Source organism: Dysidea avara, chromosome 1, assembly GCF_963678975.1.
Source record: "Dysidea avara chromosome 1, odDysAvar1.4, whole genome shotgun sequence".
Taxonomy (NCBI): Eukaryota; Metazoa; Porifera; class Demospongiae; order Dictyoceratida; family Dysideidae; genus Dysidea; species Dysidea avara.
In genome coordinates, this window is record NC_089272.1 from 56,973,187 (window position 1) to 56,995,459 (window position 22,273).

At 37.0% G+C, this 22,273-nt stretch overlaps 1 protein-coding gene and 2 long non-coding RNA genes across 3 annotated transcripts; 2 read left to right on the forward strand and 1 right to left on the reverse strand.

The window, feature by feature from the left end:
- The first annotated feature begins 10,415 nt into the window (after positions 1-10,415).
- Positions 10,416-11,785, forward strand: LOC136251197 (uncharacterized). Its single transcript, XR_010698979.1, has 2 exons — positions 10,416-10,773; positions 11,104-11,785. It is a non-coding gene; the product is annotated as an uncharacterized lncRNA (long non-coding RNA).
- On the reverse strand, positions 11,652-12,922 carry LOC136251186 (uncharacterized). The gene is made up of 3 exons (XM_066043577.1): positions 12,259-12,922; positions 12,132-12,172; positions 11,652-12,080 (listed from the first exon to the last, which is right to left on the reverse strand). Exons 1-3 carry the CDS (start codon positions 12,517-12,519, stop codon positions 12,005-12,007), a joined length of 378 nt encoding a protein of 125 aa, XP_065899649.1. The 5' UTR covers positions 12,520-12,922; the 3' UTR covers positions 11,652-12,004.
- A 3,244-nt stretch (positions 12,923-16,166) lies between these two features.
- LOC136237248 (uncharacterized) lies at positions 16,167-21,179 on the forward strand. The gene is made up of 7 exons (XR_010692356.1): positions 16,167-16,373; positions 16,483-16,576; positions 17,372-17,711; positions 20,206-20,309; positions 20,373-20,441; positions 20,529-20,603; positions 20,652-21,179. It is a non-coding gene; the product is annotated as an uncharacterized lncRNA (long non-coding RNA).
- The last annotated feature ends 1,094 nt before the right edge of the window (positions 21,180-22,273 follow it).

Here is a 22,273-nt window from a genome sequence, read left to right on the forward strand (position 1 = left end):
GAGAGTAATAACTAGCTTGAAATTTGGCTGACATCATCAATGCAAAATCTCTTCATAAAGTTTGGTTCATCTGTAGAAATAAAAAAATGCAATGAATGTACAAATATGCACCAAACATCACATATAATATGGTAAAACCACTTAGGCCTAAAATGGAAATTGACTTAATTATGACATGCAAAAATTCTATCCTCGTCATGTTTGTGCAAAGTACACATCTAGTCGAATATGCTCATCACATTATAACACCATTCCAGTATAATCATGAAGAACTTCAGAGCCGGCGGTCAGAATGGAGTGTTTACATATAGTTTGTTATGCATGACATAACTTTTCTAATGAAACGTGCTCGTGTTAGATATAGTATCTATGGTTAGATACTTGTACCAAGTATAGAGGGTGTAGTTTGTTCCTGTCCACAGACCATTAGCACACAATCAAATTACTTCTAAATGTGCTGATCAAGACACACGATAGTGTGTCGTGCGGCCCAAGAAGCAGGCGCGCCACACCGTGAGTATATTAACAGGAAGAAAGAAAACGCAAGTTTCACACCTATGTAGCTCTGTGATCCCTTATCCGATTGGAACCAAATTTGCTAGAGACGCGGAGTCTACATACCAAATTTGAAGAAAATCGCTCCAGCCATTTCCGAGATATGAGCGAACAAAATTTCGTTTTAATTTCTTCGTTTTTTTTCTTCTTCGTTTCGCACACTTCGCAAAATTCGCCATAAAACACGAATTCGTGCTCGGATTGGGCTGAACTTTGGCACAGTTAAAGGGCTCATTAAGGCGGATCTCCGTACCAACTTTGGTAGGAATCCGATGAACATTCACGGAGTTATTACCGATTATTTGCGTAAAATAAGGTCGAAGGTCTGTCACGCCTACAGGGTAAACCCCTTGGAGGAATCAGTTGAAAATTGATATGTAGATGGAGCAACCATCGTAGGAGTGCCTTTTTGTGGTTTGAAAAGAATCGGGATAAAGATCATGGAGATATGACACAAAACCCAACCTGTGTCAAAATTACGCGATCGATTTTTATGAATAAAAAAAAACTATTAGTTTTCGTGTCTACCAGGCAAACCGCTTAGAGCAACGAGCTGAAAATCAGTATGTAGCTGGAATAATCATCATGGAAAGTTCTTGCAGTAGTACAGAAGAATCGGATTACAAATCACTGAGTTATGATTCGAAAGGAAACTACGTGCAGCAAATGCGAGATCGAGATACTCTAATAGAACAGTCACCCTAATAAAGCATTCAGCTGCATGTATAATTTACACAGTTATATTACATTGCAAGTTATTCTGTAGGGAATTCAGCTACAAACAAGTCACCCTGTAGTCAGATCAGCTAGAAGAAGGTACCTAATAGAGAGTTCAGCTACAAAGAAGCCATCATGTAGAGAGTTCAGCTCAAATAAATCACCCTGTAGAGAATTCAGCTACAAACAAATTGCCCTGTAGAGAGATCAACTAGAAGAAGTTACCTTGTAGAGAGTTCAGTTACAAAGAAACAATCATGCAAAGAGTTTAACTGCAAACAAATCACCCAGTAGAAGTTCCGCTATGAACAGATCACACTATAGAGAGTTCAGTTAGAAACAAGTCATCCTGTAGAGAGATCAGCTAGAAGAAGTCACATTGTAGAGAGTTCAGTTACAAAGAAATAATCATGCAAAGAGTTTAGCTGCAAACAAATCACCCAGTAGATAGTTCCGCTATGAACAGATAACACTGTAGAGAGTTCAGTTAGAAACCAAACCTGGACATGTATGTTAGAAACAAGTCATCCTGTAGATAGATCAGCTATAGAAGAAGTCACTTTGTAGAGAGTTCAGCTACAAAGAAACCACCATGTAAGAGAGTTCAGATGCAAACAAATCACCTGTAGAGAGTTCAGCTAGGAACAAGTCACCCTGTACAGAGATCAGCTAGAAACAAGTCACCCTGTAGAGAGTTCAGCTAGAAGAAGTTACATTGTAGAGAGTTCAGCTGCAAAGAAACTACCATGTAGAGAGTTCAGCTGCAAACAAATCGCCCTGTAGAGAATTCAGCTACAAACAAATCAACCTGTAGAAAGATCAGCTAGAAGAAGTTACCTTGTAGAGAGTTCAGCTACAAACAAATCACCCTGTAGAGAGTTCAGCTAGAAACAAGTCACCCTGTAGAGAGATCAGCTAGAAGAAGTTACATTGTAGAGAGTTCAGCTACAAAGAAACTACCATGTAGAGAGTTCAGCTGCAAACAAATTGCCCTGTAGAAAGATCAGCTAGAAGAAGTTACCTTGTAGAGAGTTCAGCTACAAACAAATCATCCTGTAGAGAGTTCAGCTAGAAACAAGTCACCCTGTAGAGAGTTCAGCTAGCAGAAGTTACATTGTAGAGAGTTCAGCTACAAAGAAACTACCATGTAGAGAGTTCAGCTGCAAACAAATTGCCCTGTAGAGAATTCAGCTACAAACAAATCACCCTGTAGAAAGATCAGCTAGAAGAAGTTACCTTGCAGAGAATTCAGCTACAAACGAATCAACCTGTAGAGAGTTCAGCTAGAAACAAGTTACACTGTAGAGAGATCAGCTAGAAACAAGTCACCCTGTAGAGAATTCAGCTAGAAGAAGTTACATTGTAGAGAGTTCAGCTACAAAGAAACTACCATGTAGAGAGTTCAGATGCAAACAAATCGCCCTGTAGAGAATTCAGCTACAAACAAATCAACCTGTAGAAAGATCAGCTAGAAGAAGTTACCTTGTAGAGAGTTCAGCTACAAACAAATCACCCTGTAGAGAGTTCAGCTAGAAACAAGTCACCCTGTAGAGAGTTCAGCTAGAAGAAGTTACATTGTAGAGAGTTCAGCTACAAAGAAACTACCATGTAGAGAGTTCAGCTGCAAACAGATTGCCCTGTAGTGACAAACAAATCACCCTGTAGAAAGATCAGCTAGAAGAAGTTACCTTGTAGAGAATTCAGTTACAAACAAATCACCCTGTAGATAGAAACAAGTCACCCTGTAGAGAGTTCAGCTAGAAGAAGTTACATTGTAGAGAGTTCAGCTACAAAGAAACTACCATGTAGAGAGTTCAGCTGCAAACAAATTGCCCTGTAGTGACAAACAAATCACCCTGTAGAAAGATCAGCTAGAAGAAGTTACCTTGTAGAGAATTCAGTTACAAACAAATCACCCTGTAGAGAGTTCAGCTAGAAACAAGTTACACTGTAGAGAGCTCAGCTAGAAACAAGCCTTGTAGAGAGTTCAGCTACAAACAAATCACCCTGTAGAGAGTTCAGCTACAAACAAGTCATCCGGTAGAGAGATCAGCTAGAAGGATCACCTTGCAGAGAGGTCAGCTACAAAGAAATCACCCTGCTTCATCTTTTCTTCTTCCTGTAGTAAAGAAAAAATGACAGGTTAAAAAGCCCTAAAGCCGGCCATAGGCCAGCTTTGGGGTATACAAATACAAAAAGAAGTGAAATCTAATCCAAAACAGCCAAGCTGTAAAAAAAGAGTGCGGCCCTGAGAAAGGCTATGGTGAAAAAAGATGTGAAATCCAAGGTGGCGGCCAAGAAATGGCTGTGATGATAGGTTAATGGTAAAAATTTTAATAACAACAATTCAGGTGAATTTGGTGCCGCTTGGTCTTGGCACAAAATTCACCTGAATTGTCGTTATTAAAATTTTTACCATTAACCTACCATCACAGCCATTTCCTGGCCGCCACCTTGGATTTCACATCTTTTTTCACCATAGCCTTTCTCAGGGCCGCACTCTTTTTTTACAGCTTGGCTGTTTTGGATTAGATATAACTTACAGTGATAAAAATAATAAAGTTAGCATAATAACTACAAATAGTGAAGGTAGGGTGTCTGGGTCATTTTGTAGTGTCAGTAGATCTTCTAACACTCTCTATGGATAAGGAGATAGGTGAATGGAAATTATTGTTACAGCCTCCAATTACCTCACACGATACCTCAATAATATATGTGACCAAATATTATGGCCTCTTGGGCAGCACATAAACAAGCTATACATAGTTATGTGTGATGTAATATACTGCACAAACACATCTCAATGATAAGCCGATGTGGTTGATGATGTAATTATATTTTTAGACCATTAACACGAAATACCAAACCTTAATGACAATTGTGTATTGCTAATGTTGTAATTATTCTAACCAGTCAACCCTGACAACTATAGCATTTGCCTAAAGGTAGGATTCACTTGGTATCACTGCCGGTGAAAGTTGTGGACAACAGCTGTAGTCACAATCCACTCTGTGTATGACCTACATGCATCACTTCCCAAGCAGAAATATTTCAGTTCATTAGCACATAGCATTTCGTAGAAGAGGAAGTCATACTAAATAATATAACTAGAACAAATAAAATGACACTCAGTGTATATAATTAAGTTTGAGCTGTGGTTAAATGTCATTATTGTAACAGTGGACATAGGACCTGGTATCACCATTTTAGAATATGAGTATTTTGGTATAAAATTGTACAAATATATGTAGGTACCATATTCCTCGTATAAAAGCAACATTCAAATAAACACTTGTCTAGATTATAACCAGCACATTTGGAATAAAATACCTGGTCTGAAATACAGAGGCCCAGGTAATTATTGGAGTCTACCGTAAGAGGTTTTAATTCTTTCCCTTAATACTGTTGTTTCTTAACATTAAAGTATAGAAGAGCCATCTGAAGGATGAAGGTGCTATGAGTAATCATGTAAGCAAAGTACATGCAAGAACACACCCATGTAGATATGTACTATAATACAACTGTTGGCAGTGCTATAGCCAGAAATTTAACTGGGTAGGTTCATTGGATAAAAAGTGGACTTTTTTGTGAACATTTATATCAAGCATGTGAAGTACTGTATATGTTGTGAGCTAGGGATGGAGGGTCTGGGGGCATGCTCCCCTCCCCCTCCCCCAGAAAATAGATACTAAAAGGCTGAATTTGGAGATATTTTTGGACTATTGCTACTAAAAATTTTAATGTTGGATTACTAAAATTGTGGATTTTTTCAGGAGGGTTTTTTAGAACCCCCAGAACCACCCTGCCTCCAACCTGTGTTATTCAATCATTTTAGGCCTTGACAACACTTGTCTGTGTCGTGTCACAAGGTACTTCTGGCTCTCGAAAAGTATCATCATCCCTTTGAATAAGTTTAACGCAAGCACCTTATGCTTGTATTGTTTCTGTGAAGCAGAATTTAGGCTCACAGACAATCTATACTTATGCTATTTGCTCATGGTGTTTTTCATGTGCAACATCAATTAAAATCAAACAAAAATGGCCAATTTATAGCTTAATTACATGTACATTATACACCTAAATCAATAAGAAATGTTTCTTTGCTAAGTGAGTTATAAATTGTATGGTACAAAGTGGCATCTACCAGCTGCAGTCTCTTGCCAAGCATCAAGCAGTAAACCAATTACTCAGCGATGCATGGAGATGATTGCAAGGTTGTTGAAGTAATATACTTGTTATGAGTTTCCAATCCCATGTAATATAATCCATATTCTATAGTTAAATTGCTGTGTACGACATCCCATATACTTACAGTATCATGACAGATAACTCTCTTCCTTGTTCTGAAATATGACACGTCATGACACATCAGTATTAGCCTAGCTGTGGTATTATTCATTGTTATGGTTAACACCAAATGAGGAAATCAAGACCATTCAAAAAAGGAAAATGTACACCCAAACATGCTCACATGATCATTGCATACAACATTGTACATGTTGTCAATTTGGTTATAAATATTATGATTCTAAGAAACACATGCTAATACAAGATTATTATCCATAACATATTAAACTGCATGTTATTATATTATACATTTGCTCGTACAAGAATATCTACAAAATTTCTTGATCTTATTCCATCTGATAAGAACTTTGTCCCATACAGTACCGTTCAAGTGCAATGGTACATATTCAAAGTAGGGCACATACAGGTGTATACAAGCAGTGTACTTGAACTAGAAATTAGATTATGCCCTTGTGAAAATGCAAATGTAAAGTTGCATAGCTATCTTGACCAGTAAACTTACAGGAAGACAATCATTACAAATATACTAGGGAAATATACTGAGGAATCATGAAAATAAAAGTACTGAAAGCTACCAAAAGACACATATTGGGCCAAAGTGGCATCTAACAGTGAAAACATTAAGCACATTATCTGCCCATAATTATAGCCTTAACCATTATTAAGTTACACTTGCCGGAAGGCATTAGTAAGTATGTCAGTCAATCAGCAGAAATCCATTTTTTTTTTAAATTTTGAAACAACTTAATTATTAGAAGCACTTGTTTATACCTATAACCAATGCTGCCACCAAAGCACTATGAAAGTATTGCAAGGCTGGTTTCTACTCAAATTTTTAAACCTCCATGATGTCTAACACACACACTACTGTTGTACAGCAGTTTCAGCACTTCTTGTGTTGCTGTGCATGCATGTGTGCGATCACTGGCTGTTCTCAAATCCACAATAGCCTGTGCTACGACCCTGCCAAAGAAAATTGCCATGTATAGAGAGCCTCTTGAGGCCTGATCAAAGTTGTAATGCCAGATAAATCACCTATAAAAAATATGCATGCTTACGCAGCAACTCGTTTGCCTTTTGTACAAAAATTGCAAGAAGTGCTGAAATTGCTACTGTATCATCAAGAGTTAAAATAATAGTGGAGGGAGAGTGTATAACACTGCATAGCTATAGGCCTGTAAAAAATGATCCTGAGAAATTCAAAGGGATTCCTTCAGATGTGTAAAATGTTCACACAGGCAGAACAAGGAAATGTGACGATTGCACACTGAGAGAACAAAGAAATGCGATAGTTGAAACAATCTTCACCTATGGAGAACACTACAAATTACAGAGTTTTACAGAAAGAATCCCTTTGAATTTCTCAGGATCATTTTTACAGACTTATGCAATGTTAGACACTCTCCCTCCACAATTATTAACTCTTGGTATCATGATTAAGGGATAATCAAGTACTGAATTATTAAATAATTATACTTCCTTTTAAAGCCACCACAGTGTTACATATAGTATCATGATTATTGAATAGCAGTACACCTACTAAGTATTCACCTATTATTCAAAATCAGTCACTTGTGACATTTAATTAAGCAAATAATTAAGATTATTGACCAAAAAGTTGGATTATAAAACAACTGTCAAAAAAGTGCTTACCAAAGTGCATGGCTTAATTGAAGTTTGACCCACCTTTATATAATTATATCTCACTATGGATCAACAAAGAATTCTTTATTTTTCAATCTAATGATGCATATTATTACACTACTGTGTGGTAAGAATGCATAGTGATGTGATTAGGTACTTTTTCAATAAATTATCATACTGCCGGATTCTGTGTCAAACTTTCAGCTGTTGATACACATCTTGAGAAGACAACAAAACACAATGTGTGAAATTCCCTACCAGATTTATTCCATAAATTTATACTATCATGCAAGAATTATACGCTTCAGATAGGATTGATGTTGTCTTACGAAACAACATCACAGATCATATCAAATATCAAACAATGAAATTACCCGCAACTCAGAGTATACCAAGTGTCATCATTTCGCAAAAGATAATATCTTATATGTGTAATGTGGGTATATACACTTCATTGCATGTACATGATAATTTCTAATATTATGTGTTCCAATCCCAGAGGAGGTTGGACATGCACACGTGATCGCATACATTTTGTATTGAAAGTTTAATCAAGCGCTCACCAAAGGTTTTACAAATACGTATATATATATATATATATATATATATCATAGTATATACCATTTGAGAGTGCACTTCAAGTTTAGTCTATTCAGCCAGTCTACCCCATTCATGCCACCATCTCTGTTTCCTTAAAACTAAAACCATAACAGCTACCAAAGCTACATTAGTATTAGCTCTTCCATCCCACTCAACCACCACACTTATACAGCAGTAAAACCCTCCAAATACAAAGGAATAGTTTTGTGTCTACAAAGGAAGCTATAGTGAATGACAATAGAAGAATTGTTGGGAATAGCACTCAATCATGACTTGAATTCATGTGTAAGACATACATGTATAGTTATACTTGATTGTAGAAATTGTATTGTTTGTTTGTGTGTACAAGAAACTTTATTTTCAATCGGTAGTTACGACTTTAATGAGAAAATTTTGTTATGCTTTAACAATAGTGTTTTAAGCTACCAAACTTTACCTGTTTTGAGTTAAAAAATTTGATATGGTTGCCTGATCGGTAGTGCAATTTCTGTACAGCTAGCCTTACCCCTAGGTTAGCTAAGGTATACTTAATGACCTTATTATGTACGTAACAGACAACCCATTCATACTGTCTAGGGTTACTTTCAACTCAGAACTTGAGTCGGCCCTTGCTCACACTACTGCTCAACAAGCAGGCTGGGGATTGCACGTACCGAATAATAATGAGCTATAACAGGCATACAATGTACTGTTCTTGGTTAGGTACTTAATATAACTATATTGAACTGTAGCAACGACTAACTTTCCATTACTTTAAAATCACATGCATGCAATGATGCGACTGGACACAAGTCAGTGAAATGACAATATTGGTATTGATAATGTGGAACATTATCACATATACATAACATCTTACTCCTATTGCTATTGGATAACATATAAGTGTGCACATGATCACAACCACTACAAACTGGTGCCACTAATACACACTTTACAATACAGACATACCCGTATTGGTCCCAGAAGCATACAGGATCTGGTGAAAGAGTGATAATGACATTCGGTCACTATAGCAGACTTTCATAAAGTTATCTAATAAGGGGTTGTTGTCATTTTGAACAGATGAAATAAACACTGGTCTCATTGATCCTGGTTGGGACAGCTGTGGTGATATTAACTCAATAAATTTTCAGCTATCTTGTCAAAATGATTGTTACTGAATCCAACAAAAAAGAGGTTTTGTTGCAGGAACATGTTCAACACGGCTTCCCTTCAGCAGACATGGAATCATTAGCATCATGAGCTAGAAAGTCAAACACAACAGTTTTGGACAGTGAAAACATTTCATAGGTGTGTAACAAGCTATTAGGCCAGCCACCATTTCCAAGTACATTAGAAGTCACATCATTTTCAGTCAAACTAACTGACATGAGGCCTAGCACTTGCTCCAATACTTCTGTATAACATGTTGTTGCTAGCAAAGCACCTTTCTGGTTCATGGCTAAGAACTGCAATGCATCGGTAGTGTTTAATATAAATTGTTTGCCCAAAAACATATTAATTATCCTAAAGAAAAAATCTCGGTGATAGCTATATTGCAATATTTAATTAATTGACAGACATTTAGCTATCATAGTAGCTACATCAAGCGCATCCCGAAAATAGTGAACACAGTACCTACCGTACGACAGAAAATTTTAATGAAAGAAAATTCAGTTAAAACTTGTAGTTGTAGAGTAATTTGTATTGTAACTGTATTATTTATTTATTTTTTGTAACATTTTTGTGCTTTCCAGTAAAAAAAAAAAAAAAAAAAAAAAAAAAAGTTAAAACTTGTCAATGTTTAATTTGTCAAATATCCACAAGCATAGACGTAGGCCTAATTGGCGGGGAGGGGGGCTGTGGGGCTATAGCCCCCACGATAATTTGACTAGACAGTTAGGCCACTCCAAATAAATTCTGTTTCCTGTCCTGGACTCAGGCATATTTGCATGCGGGCGGGCGGTCCATTTCCATTATTTCATTATAAGATTGGCTAGCTTTTCAAGCCATTATTTGCCTGGCACAGCCAAAAAGGCTGCATAAAAGCATGCTTAAGCTTGTTCCTTCCTTTGTAAGTTGCAAAAATAACACAAGCGTGAAATTTGTGCTGACTTGATAGCACGACTGACACGTGAGCTGACACTGTTTCAAGATAGCTTTACTGAACCTATCAGTATGCAAGTATAGCCGGAAATAATGGAAGAATACGGAATAATGGAATATTTAGAGCTGACAGTAACCAGATGCGGGCGGTGGACGGGAAACAGAGAATTTATTTGGAGTGGCCTTAATATCTCTTAAGTACTCAACAATCTACCTACCACCAGCAATTCAAATTACTATATAATCACCTTCTAACCAATCAGCAATCCATAGAGTAGTTATGAAACTATCTACCTGCAGACCCAACTCCTCAGCAACACTTTAGAGTGACGATCGTGATAAGCGCCTCTAAAATTAATTTTCGTGTTCAGCAGTGTTGTTTGTATCATAGATAATATACCCACATGGATATGAAACTAATAAGCGCCTACCGTTCTAGGCTGGTTTCGCGCCCTCGCGCGCCCCCTACACCATTGTTAATGCAGATATGGTGGCTTGCGGCTAAAGGTAAAAGTCCCTCACAGAAGGCACAGTTAGTTGGTTTCCAAAAAGTCTTGCGAGATATTTATTTTTCTGAAGATTTGAAGATTCAGTCTGATTGATGTAAAAACATTTTGGTGACAATCGACAGCGGTTTGTGTGCTAAAGAGAACAATGATTTTTATGCCATGTACAAGCACGGTGGGTATATTATCTATGGTACAAGTTAATACGCGAAGAAATACAGGAGAAGAAGACGGTGACCGTTAAACAAAAGTTGTTTCAAGCTGCATACTTATATCAAGTAGAGAGGTTACCTGTTGTGCTGCAGCGACTATAGGGACCGAGGAAGAAGGCAGCATGAACGACATTATATTGTGGCAGGTTAGCCGGTTACACTGTAGCTTTTTGAACAGTGGGCATGTCACATCTCTTGACCGTGCCGGGCGCCTTTGAGTATGTTCGTTTGGCGTGATATCAAGAAAATAATGCCAACTGTACATGCATGTGCTTGCACCTGTGTAGCTGAATAATATACTGAGTCTGCAGGCAAGTATTTTAAACCATTGTTTTAATCTTTTAAATTTATAAAATATTATCGTACTAAAGCAGTCTAGTAATGTAGAATGAGTGCACTTCCTAATTTCATATCCATGTGGAGTATATTGTGTCTGCTTACCGAGCATAAATACATCAAGTTTTATATATACATAGATGATTGTGGACAGATTATTTCAAGTTGATAATGCAGAAGACCTACTAGTGCCCACTGAAGCAGAGCCAACACGCCAGTTGTCGCAGATTGAAGAAAATGCTATTTACTATGCAGCTGGATATGTTGTTTCAAAAAACATCGGCAGAAAGGAAGGCAGTTAAAATTGTGGGGGCATTATTGTCCATGGTTGGGCAAGATGCTGTTGGGGACATCCCTCAGGACACCAGCTCATACCTGGACTATGTCAAAATGTGGATCCGCACTAATGATAGGGGAGGCTTGCGGCATGCATCTGATGATACATATAGGTGCTTTCTCGCCATTGAGATGATCACCTATAGGCTTATTGCAGCAGGTGAGCAAAAAGAAAAGGTGATGTGTGAGGTGGTTTGTGATGAAAATGTATAGTTCCTGTGGGAAATTGCTACTGATATTTCTGATGAAAAATTAAAGATGTCACTTTTATGAGAAGTCACTCAAGAGTGTTTTACTATCAGAGGGTTCTCCGTTGCAAGCCAGCTTCTGGAGCAGTGCAAATTAGCTACCAAAAAGAACATCAACGGTACAAAAGGAACAAGAAAAGAATTACATTAGTACAATCATTATGTTAGTAATTAAACATTGTCACATTGTTATAAATTTAATTTCTTTTCAAGTCATAATAACAGTAATTAATTAAAATTAAGTCGTTTGCATTTACGCTTGGGTAAGGGTCTGGACAATGGGGATAATGAGCCCATGCTCTTTCTTTTCTTGGCAATGTTGCTACTCCCGCCACAGGCTAATGACTTTTGAACAACTAGTGCCTGGGCATTCTCCAAGCACTGCTTCACAGATGGGTTGTCATTGCGGCAACCCCTGGATCTTTGCTGGCCAAATAAGATTTCCAATAGGTCCTGATTAAAGCGCTCCGTCAACATGTACTCTATTCCATTTTGATCCAATAGAAACTTGATTACTTCTATCAGTGAATGAACTAAAAAATAGCAGCATTTTAGCATCACCTTTAAAATGCAGTGACACTTACCACAAATCTTTATTCCTTCCACATTCTGGTCTGGTACTTATCTGTACAAAAACATGTGACTGTATACTATTAATTACTAAACAAGAGCATTAATATCACAATCATTGATGTCTACGCCACAACTTACAGGAACAGTGGGTGTCAGCTCTGACACAATTTCATTGATAGCACCTAATAAAACACCCAGCACTGGTTCATGACTACCTCCTAGTGGCTCCCTGCTATCATCTGGTGGCTCTCTGCTATCTTTATGTGGTTTGGCCCAGTTATCATCTGGTGGCTTCCTGCTATCATCTGGTGGCTCCCTGTTATCTTCACGTGGCTCCCTGCTACTATCTGGTGGCTTCCCGCTTTCATCTTCCAATCTGGCTGCCGGATCCAAATTCATTATCCAAGCTGGTCTTTTTTCTGTCCACAAGTTGTTTTTATATCTACGACCTTACACGAACCTTGCTTCTGGGGCCTTTACCATGCTTCCTCTGTGTTCTGGGCATCAGGGGTACATCAAGTGATATGCAGGGAGAGTGAGGGCTATAGCTACAGTGATAAATACAATTCAATACACTGATTTCGTGATAATATAAATCTGTGGTAAAACACACTGTGGCTATGGGATTTGTTTTATAACACAGTATAATGTACAAAGATTAAATCATGTGAGTTTTAAAGCTCTGGGTTATACAGGCACCAAATGAATGTGGTGACAAAATTGATTGCATGGAATAAACGCACGCAGCAAACAACACCGAATCCATTCAAAACAGGGATAATAACACACGTTACAGAGTAACAAAGCAAGATTTAGCAACGACATTACAGCTCAACCAATACGTTAGCGAGCAATGCGTTGACAAATATGACTGACCACAATATCAACATAATACACCCACTAACGATAAGTGGCTTCAACCAGAGAACAATCCACTAAACCACCTAAACAAACTACTTGCAGCACTTGTAAGCGTTTATCAGCTGGCTAGGCCACAAACCATACGGCTTCTTTTTTACGCGCGAAACTAGGATAGGACTTTGAATCCCAATAGAAATTCATGCGCGCACGTGATTAGTTTCATATCCAGGTGGGTATATTATCTATGTTTGTATTTAACATAAAAGTAATCTACACAAGTAAGTATACACACTACTGGCATGATTTTTACACACTGAAATTTAATTTCAGAGCAATACCCAACATTATCAAGAATGCTTTTTTTACAGAAAGAATGGAATGAGCTGCCACCATCTAGTTATGACAAACTCCTGGACCAACATTTATTATTGGATGTATATCAGCACATTGCTGTCTTTCCAATATAACATAATCATAATCAATAGTTTTTAATTTTTTTTCTGGGGAGCATACCCCCAGACCCCCTATCTAGTTTAGCAGGCTTTCATGCTTTACATATTCAACTATCATTTTATCTTTACCATTGCCTAGCCCCCCAACCACGAGGTGCTAGCTACGCCTATGATGTCAAGAGCCTGTAAAAGTACATGTTCAGATCTATGACTTTTTTGATTTTCATCAGCATTAAGCTAATTCGTAAAAGCTGATGAAGTATGGACTTATCAACTTTTCCTTCCATCAAAATTTCCTTCTACATGGTAGTTTCCAGGATAAGCGTACTGATCACACATGCCATTTGTCACCAATGTGACACTATTATTGTTAACAACAATCACAATTGAAGTGGTTGGATTTACTTTTAATAACTTTCTGTGTATACTGAAACACGTCATATTCATGAGTCTGTGTACTGAGGTCCACATTATAATGTATTATAATTATGTGTGTACACACCGTAACCTATACTATGTGTTATTTGTTCATTGCTTACAAGTCATAACCAAAAAACCATACAGTATGATAGTACTGTATAGTAGGGACCACAAAAGAGTAGGCGTGGCCCACAAAATTATTTCACCCATAAAACAGCCTCAATTTCCCCTGACGACAATGAGGCAGTATTGGTTAAGTAAAACTAAGCCCAAAAAAGCTTTCAGATCGACCCGAAACGTTTTCAACAAGTTGCTACGGGATTTTAAAAATAATTTATTTAAGGGAATTTTCTACTGACTGACTAAGTAAGTAACTGACTGACTGATGCCTTCAGACAAACATAACTTGATAACGGCTAAGGCTACCGGCTTGATTTTTTCACTGTTCGACATCGCTTTGGCCCGACAGGTGCCTTTTGGCATACCGGAGTATGTACAATGCATTCTTCATGGACTCACCAGTGTCCTCCTTCGTGTCCCATTCATCTTTGCTGACAGCAAAAAGTGTCGATTAGGCAATAGCACTTGATGGCTTCCCTCTGTAATGGAAATCGTCCATATTATTTGTCATAGTGGTTATTTTGATAGCAGAGGTGCTTTCAAACAGCTCTTGATTTGTACCGCTGTGTAACGGGTTGAACATAGCCGACAATGAAGCGTAATGGATACTTCACTTTTCAGACAATTATTGATATAACTGGGGCATGTGGCACAATTTCTTTTGGTGTGCATGGATTGCAGAGGTGCTTTTCGAACAGTTCTTGATTTGAAATACTGCGTAACGGGTTGAACATAGCTGACAACGAAGCGTAATGGATTCTTTGCTTTTTAGACGATAATTGGGGCACGTGGTGCCATTTCAGATGCAGTATGTGTGGGTTCACCAGTCATAATAATTATTTACAAAAAAAAGTTAACAAACAAGTACACAGAAAAATTTGGATTTTTTAACTGGAGTAGGGACCATAGCACATCGATAAAAAGTTCTGAAACAAGCTGGATTAGTGCACGATATTAAATTACAGTAAAACAATAAGTTATAGTTATATCCCGGTACGAGGGTGATATCATTGTTATTACACGAGTCCGAGGCGGAGCCGAGGACGAGTGTAATAACAATGATATCATCCGAGTATACGGGATATAACTGTTTTATATCCCAGTGCGCGGGAGTGCGCAGAAGTTTACGGATAGTAAATTAAGTTCCGGTTTGAGTTCCTGTCACTGTGCTCAAGATTTCGTCCGAATTGTGTGGAGATTCTACTTCGTAGCCACAAGAGAGACCTTACATGCTGCCTACAAACTGTAGCGAAGGGCGGTGTTATGAAGCAGCGGTTCCAGGTACGATTCGCCTTCGTCAGAAATTGGTGTTGTCGCGTGGTGTGCAAGAGAAAAATAAAGACCAACAAGTGGCTACCATAGTCCAAGATAGAACGATGAAGCTAGAGGAAGTTAGTTCTTCACCATAGTGACCGTTGGGAGTGGTTGCTGGAGCGGAAATCGTCACGTACTATTCTTGACATTTGTTAAACTATCGTATTAGTAACTTGTAGTGTTATTGTGTAAAAGATTAACAGTTTTCTTGTAAGATTTAGCTAGTTTTAAGTGCTGTATTGGTGTGTTTTGTATCAATATTTCCTTATTTGGCTCTTTGTTCCATCGGTAAACAATGCCATTCGCGGTTATTATGATGTCACGAAAGAGACTGAGTGGCTCCGCAACAGGGTGATAACTAATATATCGTACAGTAGCAGCGCCGCTCTGTCTAGCTGTATGGTAGTTATAACCCAGCGCGGCGCTTTGATACTCCCACGCACTGGGGTTTAAGAAGTGTTAGCTATATCCCTACTGTGCATTTCCATTATGGTATCTTGAGCACAGTAGGGATATAACACTTCTTATTGTTTTAATATCGTGCACTACTCCAGCTTGTTTCAGAACTTTTTATCAATGTGCTATGGTCCCTACTCTAGTTGAAAATTCCAAAATTTTCTGTGTACTTGTGTACATATGATCCCGTTTTTCAGTCAGTGTTGGTTCTGTAGCTTATTGTGATCTGACCCTGGTAATTGCTAGGAGCTATTAAATTGTCACAAATAATTAAGGGATAATTTATACTGTATGCATGATAATGACCACTTAATGTTTGTTACCCGTTGTGATGTAACTAGTGACATCTTTATTGAATGCTTTTCAACCCGGTTTTACAAGATTATGTATAACTGTTATGTAACTATACACCAATCAGTTGTGTACACTCAGTTACACTTGTTAGACATTATGGAGTCTTTGTAATTACCTAATGGTTGTGTTTCATCGGTTGCATTACATTAAAGGCTTGTGGTCGATGAAATATATTCCCCACGTGTCATGTGAGGTTGGTGGATTTCATCAACTACCACCTATCTGTCATAACCATCATTAGGTGGCACACAAAAGATTATTGTCAAGTTGTCCATGGTAAGCAATAATACAAACCAAACTGAGGTTACATGGGCAGGATTATTATAAGATTATCAGATGGTTGCTTGGATATGATGATTTTATGTGTGGATGACTTGGATTACAGATGGTGCACTAAAGAGCTGGGAGGCTGACAGTGGTCACAACATTACTATTCTACCTAGCACACACAAGGGATGGATTACACAGTTAGTGTTTTGGTCAGTTAACAGCACAGTTATTTATCTGGTTGCCAATTATTGCATTATTGATGTAATAATATGCAAAATTGCATATTATTACATCATAGCATATAACATTTAAGTACTTTTAAAATTGCATTTACAATTTTAAGAAGTAATTTGTGTTATACTAATGTACATCGTTGGTTAAGTTCCACCACAACAGAGAGTATTCTATGCGGTGTATCATGAGTGAGTGTTGGTTTAAAATTAATGGAAGGATGATATAATTTTGTGAGTGTGTGGGAAATTTGTAGCAGCCAAAGATTGTCATAACTGTCTTGGGTTGTATTGTATATTTTGACACATAATATGTACATGCAACTGCTGAGGAAGAGTGCTGAGTGAACTTTAACACACTTATTTTAGCCTGATAAGGTATTTGTGGATAAAAAAAAAGTTTGCTTGTCATCTGTATGTTATGAGCCATTTTACTTCATTGCTATCCCTACAAGAAGGCTTAATAAAGGATTCAGTTGGCCAAATTGTTGACCATGTAAGGGCTTCTCAATCAGGGACCATTTTTGATACTGTGTTATTCATGCTGACTCTACTTCCTGAATGGCTTTATTAAAAAAAACAAAGCCATCTCCAAACAGAAGCCGTTTTACTCAAATATGTCAAATGTTGTGATTTTAAAAGAGGTATATATAATAATTTCATTATCATGTACATAGATAATGCATAATCATGTACAGATGGTAATATGAACATCATGTGTTATGTGCGTAATATGTTGCATATTTATTTTTTTATTTTATTAATGCTTTACAGCGCAAGTGCTGAAGGTCTGTAGGACACCTGGTCCTACAGCCTGCTCAAAGACATTAGCTACATAAGGTGTGTTTGAAAAGTTGCAGAAAGGAGAAAAAATCCATGACTGGACCTCGAACCTGCAGCCATCTGATTTATGCTCGAACGCTTACAGGAGTCTACCAGGCGGTCAGGATGTTTTCTCCTTGTTATTTTCATGTAATTATATCGATAGGAATTCTAGAGAGTGACTCATTATCTGTTACTACACCAAGTAGAACCAAATGGACACTAGTTAATTTATTAATGCTTGTGAATTGTTCACTGCAAATTGTTCACGGTGGACAAATTTGTGAATGTGGTATGTTGCCATAATTGATCAGAAAACTTTAAATTTTTGCAGGTGTTAGTGTTGTTGTTTTTTTTAAATTCATGAGCATTGACCTTTGTGTGATCAAGTACACTAGAAGTGTCTGTCAAGTTTCCTAGTTCCATTAAAGTTATTGTTTATCCAACTAAAATTATCTTATACCATGAAACAGGTATTATTGTAGTATTTATAAATATTTGTCATGAAATTGCATGGTTGAGTGTCACGTTCTTCACTGGGCTTGGTGTGTACAAGACATCTGATTAGGAAATTGCACATTATGCAATAGTTCTGTAATCTGTGGTTCTGATTATTAATTTTGTTGAGTTGTGTAACTGTGTCTAATGTGACCATTTACTAGTCATACTGTAATTCGATTTATGTTCGTGCAAAAAAGTTTCGTTTAAAATATTTTCATATGATTTATGTAAATGACTGCTCTATTAGAGTAGTTCAATCTTGTATAAAAATTTTTTGTGCAAGAAATTTTCATAAAAAAATTTGCATACAAAAATTATTTCACAATGAAAAAAAAGCTAATTAGCTATAGTACTATTTTTTTTCAATGCAAAACTGCTATGATACCAGTGTATCTTTTAATTAATCTATTATGTATATATACATGGCTGCATGGAGAGAACACAGACACTCTAAAAGCACGTTATAAAGTGAAATGAAGACATTATGTAGCTTGTTTCATATTGTCAGACAAGTTTATTATTTTAGTAAAAGCATTAGGTAAGTTATTGCTATCAGTTCATACAAGTTCACCACTGGTTAATTCCATGAATGCTGTACACCATGTAATACACCATGTTTACAGTGTGTCTTTTAAGTACAATTTTGTCCAACAAGAACATGTCATAATCTACTGTACAGAATTACATTATAAAAGATATGACTGTAGTGGCTATAATGTTTACCTCAATAGAATAAATAGTCCTTGGTGTGGATTATCCAGGCTGTTCCATTCTCTAGAAATTGTTGTACTTCATGATGTCCACATATACGTACATATAGACAGTTAACATAATGAAGTGATACAACTTCACATGACAGCTGGGCTATAAGGCTGCCAAACGGCTATTTTCTTGATAACATGTGACCTGATTGTTTCTAGTTAGTACATCAAGTTGTAAAACTGGTCGCAATCTTAACAATCACATGTAGTCACATGTAAGGTTCTTGTAGTCTGATAAACTTGATGTCACAGTGAAGCTGTTATGTACTTATGGTTTATTGCTTCTTGAGGTTTTATAAATAATACGTGTTTCCTTAATGCCATGTGTATAGTGGAACTTGTTGTTTGTGTAGCTGGAACTGATAAGAAAGTTGTGAGATGTTTAGCTTTGGACTATTTGATCTTACTCAGCCATTTTGCTACTTTAACACACCTGCAACCATCTAGCTATTGTCTCATTCATCTGTCATACAAGATACAAATAGTAACTTTTGTAGCTTATCAAACAAACAGAGTAGTCAAGTAACTACTCTAATAGAGCAATCAAAGCTACAGCTTATAGTCACCATCTTTGCCCTATAGTTAGCTATAGTTTAAAACATTGGATTTATTGCAATTGCTAGCTTAAAATCCGATCTCAGAGCTTCTAAAATCTCTAAATTTTCTTGAGAAATGTCATCAAATGCCTTATTTAGGCCAATGAAATTTGATTAGCAGTTTCGCGTCATCGCCCACATGCTTTTGATACACCCGCATGGAATTTCATTATTGGTATTTCACATCGAAATACTCTAATAGAGCAGTCACTTTTATTCTAATAGAGCAATCAACTATACTCTAATGGAAAAATCACTTGTTTAGGAGTTACAGAATTAGCTGAATATTCTAGTAACGTACACCACATAGTATTTTAGCTGATGCAAGAGTAGTCAATGTAGATTTCATTGTTTTTTGGTAGAAATCTTCAAGTTTAGATGTGTGTTGTGCATATTGAATAATGACTAATAACCGCCCGCCCGCATCAAATTTTCAAAACTCTGAGCGAGAAACTGGTAATCAAGTTTCATTAGCCTTAACTATACCAACTTTCAGGAACCCCCTTTTAAAAATACTAGATCCACCACTGCTGATACATATTATAGTTGTTATAGGTATCTTTCATCTTGACCAACACCTTACATGACCAGGTGATACCAGACAAGATGAAAGTATATAGTGATATATATGATTATAGTCAAAAGCAAATCAAAATTTGTTAAACAAGTTAACAATAGCTCTCCTTAATTCTTGTTCTATTGAGATGATATAATAACATCCAATGTATGTATATGGTACAGTTGGTCATATATGGTGTACAACATGCAAGTCAACAGGTTATTCTTTGTCTTTTTAGTTAACTATATATATAATATAGCTTCTCAATTTTGTGCTCACAACATTAATTTTGCAATTATCATTGCTTGTGTTCCATTGTGGAAAGTTACAAACAAATACACTTACTATTTGTGAATTGATCCCATGCAGGCTGTGTGGGCACTTGCCTAGATTGAAAGTTACCTAGAAATCAAGTCATCACCTGGCCTGGGCTTTTCTGCATTCAACAAAGGGATTCTTACTCAAAACGCCATGTATGTTTGGTGGCTTGCCTTACTCCCTTTTTTGCTAATTGTTACCCTGAAATCTACTACTAGATGAGCTCAAAGATGATACATCACCTGATTTTGGAAACCGTCAATGTATGTACATGAATTGATTGTAAGGTATACATTTCAATGTAGTGCACCAAACACTATGAGTTTGAAATTTTACCATGAATACAGCTAATTATATGTTTAACTCACTTTAAGTCCATAGCAAGCTGGCTACTGATATAACTGTGGAGTCTCTAACCTTCTGAGTCATGACCACCAGTGCTACTCAAAGTGAGCAAAATACATGTGGATAACATCTGGACAAGGGTTTCCATATAGCCTCGTGTTCCAGCCGGCCAGTGGAATTCTAAATGTGCTAGAGCATTCCCAGTGGCTGGCACACATCTATACTTGTGAAAAGCAGCCTGAGCATGACTGTGTGTAGTACACGTACATTTTGGCATGACTATTATTCATAGTGAAATGTTGATTTCAGTGTGATGTGTGCAAGATCACATTATACGTAGCAATGTCATTGTCTACCTTAGAGATGATACAGTCTAGACCAGTATTGAGTCTGTTATCTTTACAAACTATACGTATTGTAATATTAATTGTGTGACTGTCAGTACATGCAGTACTACAACTGGTGTCCATTTAAATATTGATAACTATCATAGTCCTTTATATAGCCTGGAGACTCCATATTAGCCTATGGCTGCTTGGCAATTTGCTGCTGATACCCACAGATTCCATCAAGGTGCACATGACTCAGTGAAAATCATCAATAACTTTACACCACAGCAATCGCTTGGACTGCTTTTCACAAGAAGATTTCCAGAGAAGTGTGCCAGCCACTAGAAATGCCTTTGGCCAGCTGAATCACAAGACTGAGGTAGTGTGGACACCATTGGACAGTTGTCCAGGTGTGTGTTTGCCTTCCCAATTGAGCTATACTGGATAGAAATGTTTAAATTCAGTGTATATTTCACAATCTACATATGGATATGTGTACACTGATGTTTTCCCTAAATTTGGTCACATCTGTTGCTATAGGTTTACAAAAAACACTTACAAGTCTCTGATGTAACATAAGGGTTTCTTCACACATATCAGATTCCACATACTGACATGAAAATACATTTACTAACTTGTCATTTCCTAATTTATTTAATGCCAGACAAATAGCACTTTCAGATAGGAAATCTAGTAGGACGTTAGTCTCAGACCTCTATTCACACTAAATCCGGTCACCTAATTTTTGTTTTATCACTGCCAACACAGCACAATCACATTCAGTTCAGTTGACAAAGAATAATTATTTAAAAGAAATAACTTGAGGTACAGACACATTAATTATGACTCTAATCGTTGTTTACCATTCAACATGGAATATTTACAGTCAATATTTGTGACCTGATCTGTGAAGAGGGGTCTTATAGCCTTTCCAAATTTCCAAGTTTGATGAACATCATGTGTTTAACCTATTGTCTCATCCCAAAATAGTGATACGTTAGGAGTGTAAAGTGACCAGATTTCAGGATGGTACTATACTCACAAGTCAAGCTATTGATTGCCAGTTACATGCAATTGGAAAGACTATCAGACTCCTTTTCGCAGATTCGGTCACACTTTACTTATTGCACCTTTATGGTCTAGAGAATTATGTACATCAGTACTCAGATTTCTACCTGGCTTGTATTTTGTTATTATTAGCACTTTTCAGTAGGAGTCTGACAGCAAATTGTGCTGCAGCATGATGGTATTGTATAGCTACATGGCTTGAGTATCGAGGAAGTTTGATTTTATACTATAAGCAAGAAATTTAATGTTGAATTATATGGATGGATTAAGGATTGTTTACTTCTGATCTCATTATCCTGCTAGGAGTGTTCTTTATTTGACTGATATTTCTATACATAAAGACAATGTGATGAAATGATACTTTATCAGACTTTTTT

Coding starts and splice junctions, on each gene's coding strand:
- LOC136251186 (XM_066043577.1), bottom strand. CDS start 12,519: ATGAATTTGGATCCGGCAGCCAGATTGGAAGATGAAAGCGGGAAGCCA. Junction 12,173..12,258: donor AGCTGACACCCACTGTTCCT/GTAAGTTGTGGC, acceptor GTTTTTGTACAG/ATAAGTACCAGACCAGAATG. Junction 12,081..12,131: donor GGAAGGAATAAAGATTTGTG/GTAAGTGTCACT, acceptor GCTATTTTTTAG/TTCATTCACTGATAGAAGTA.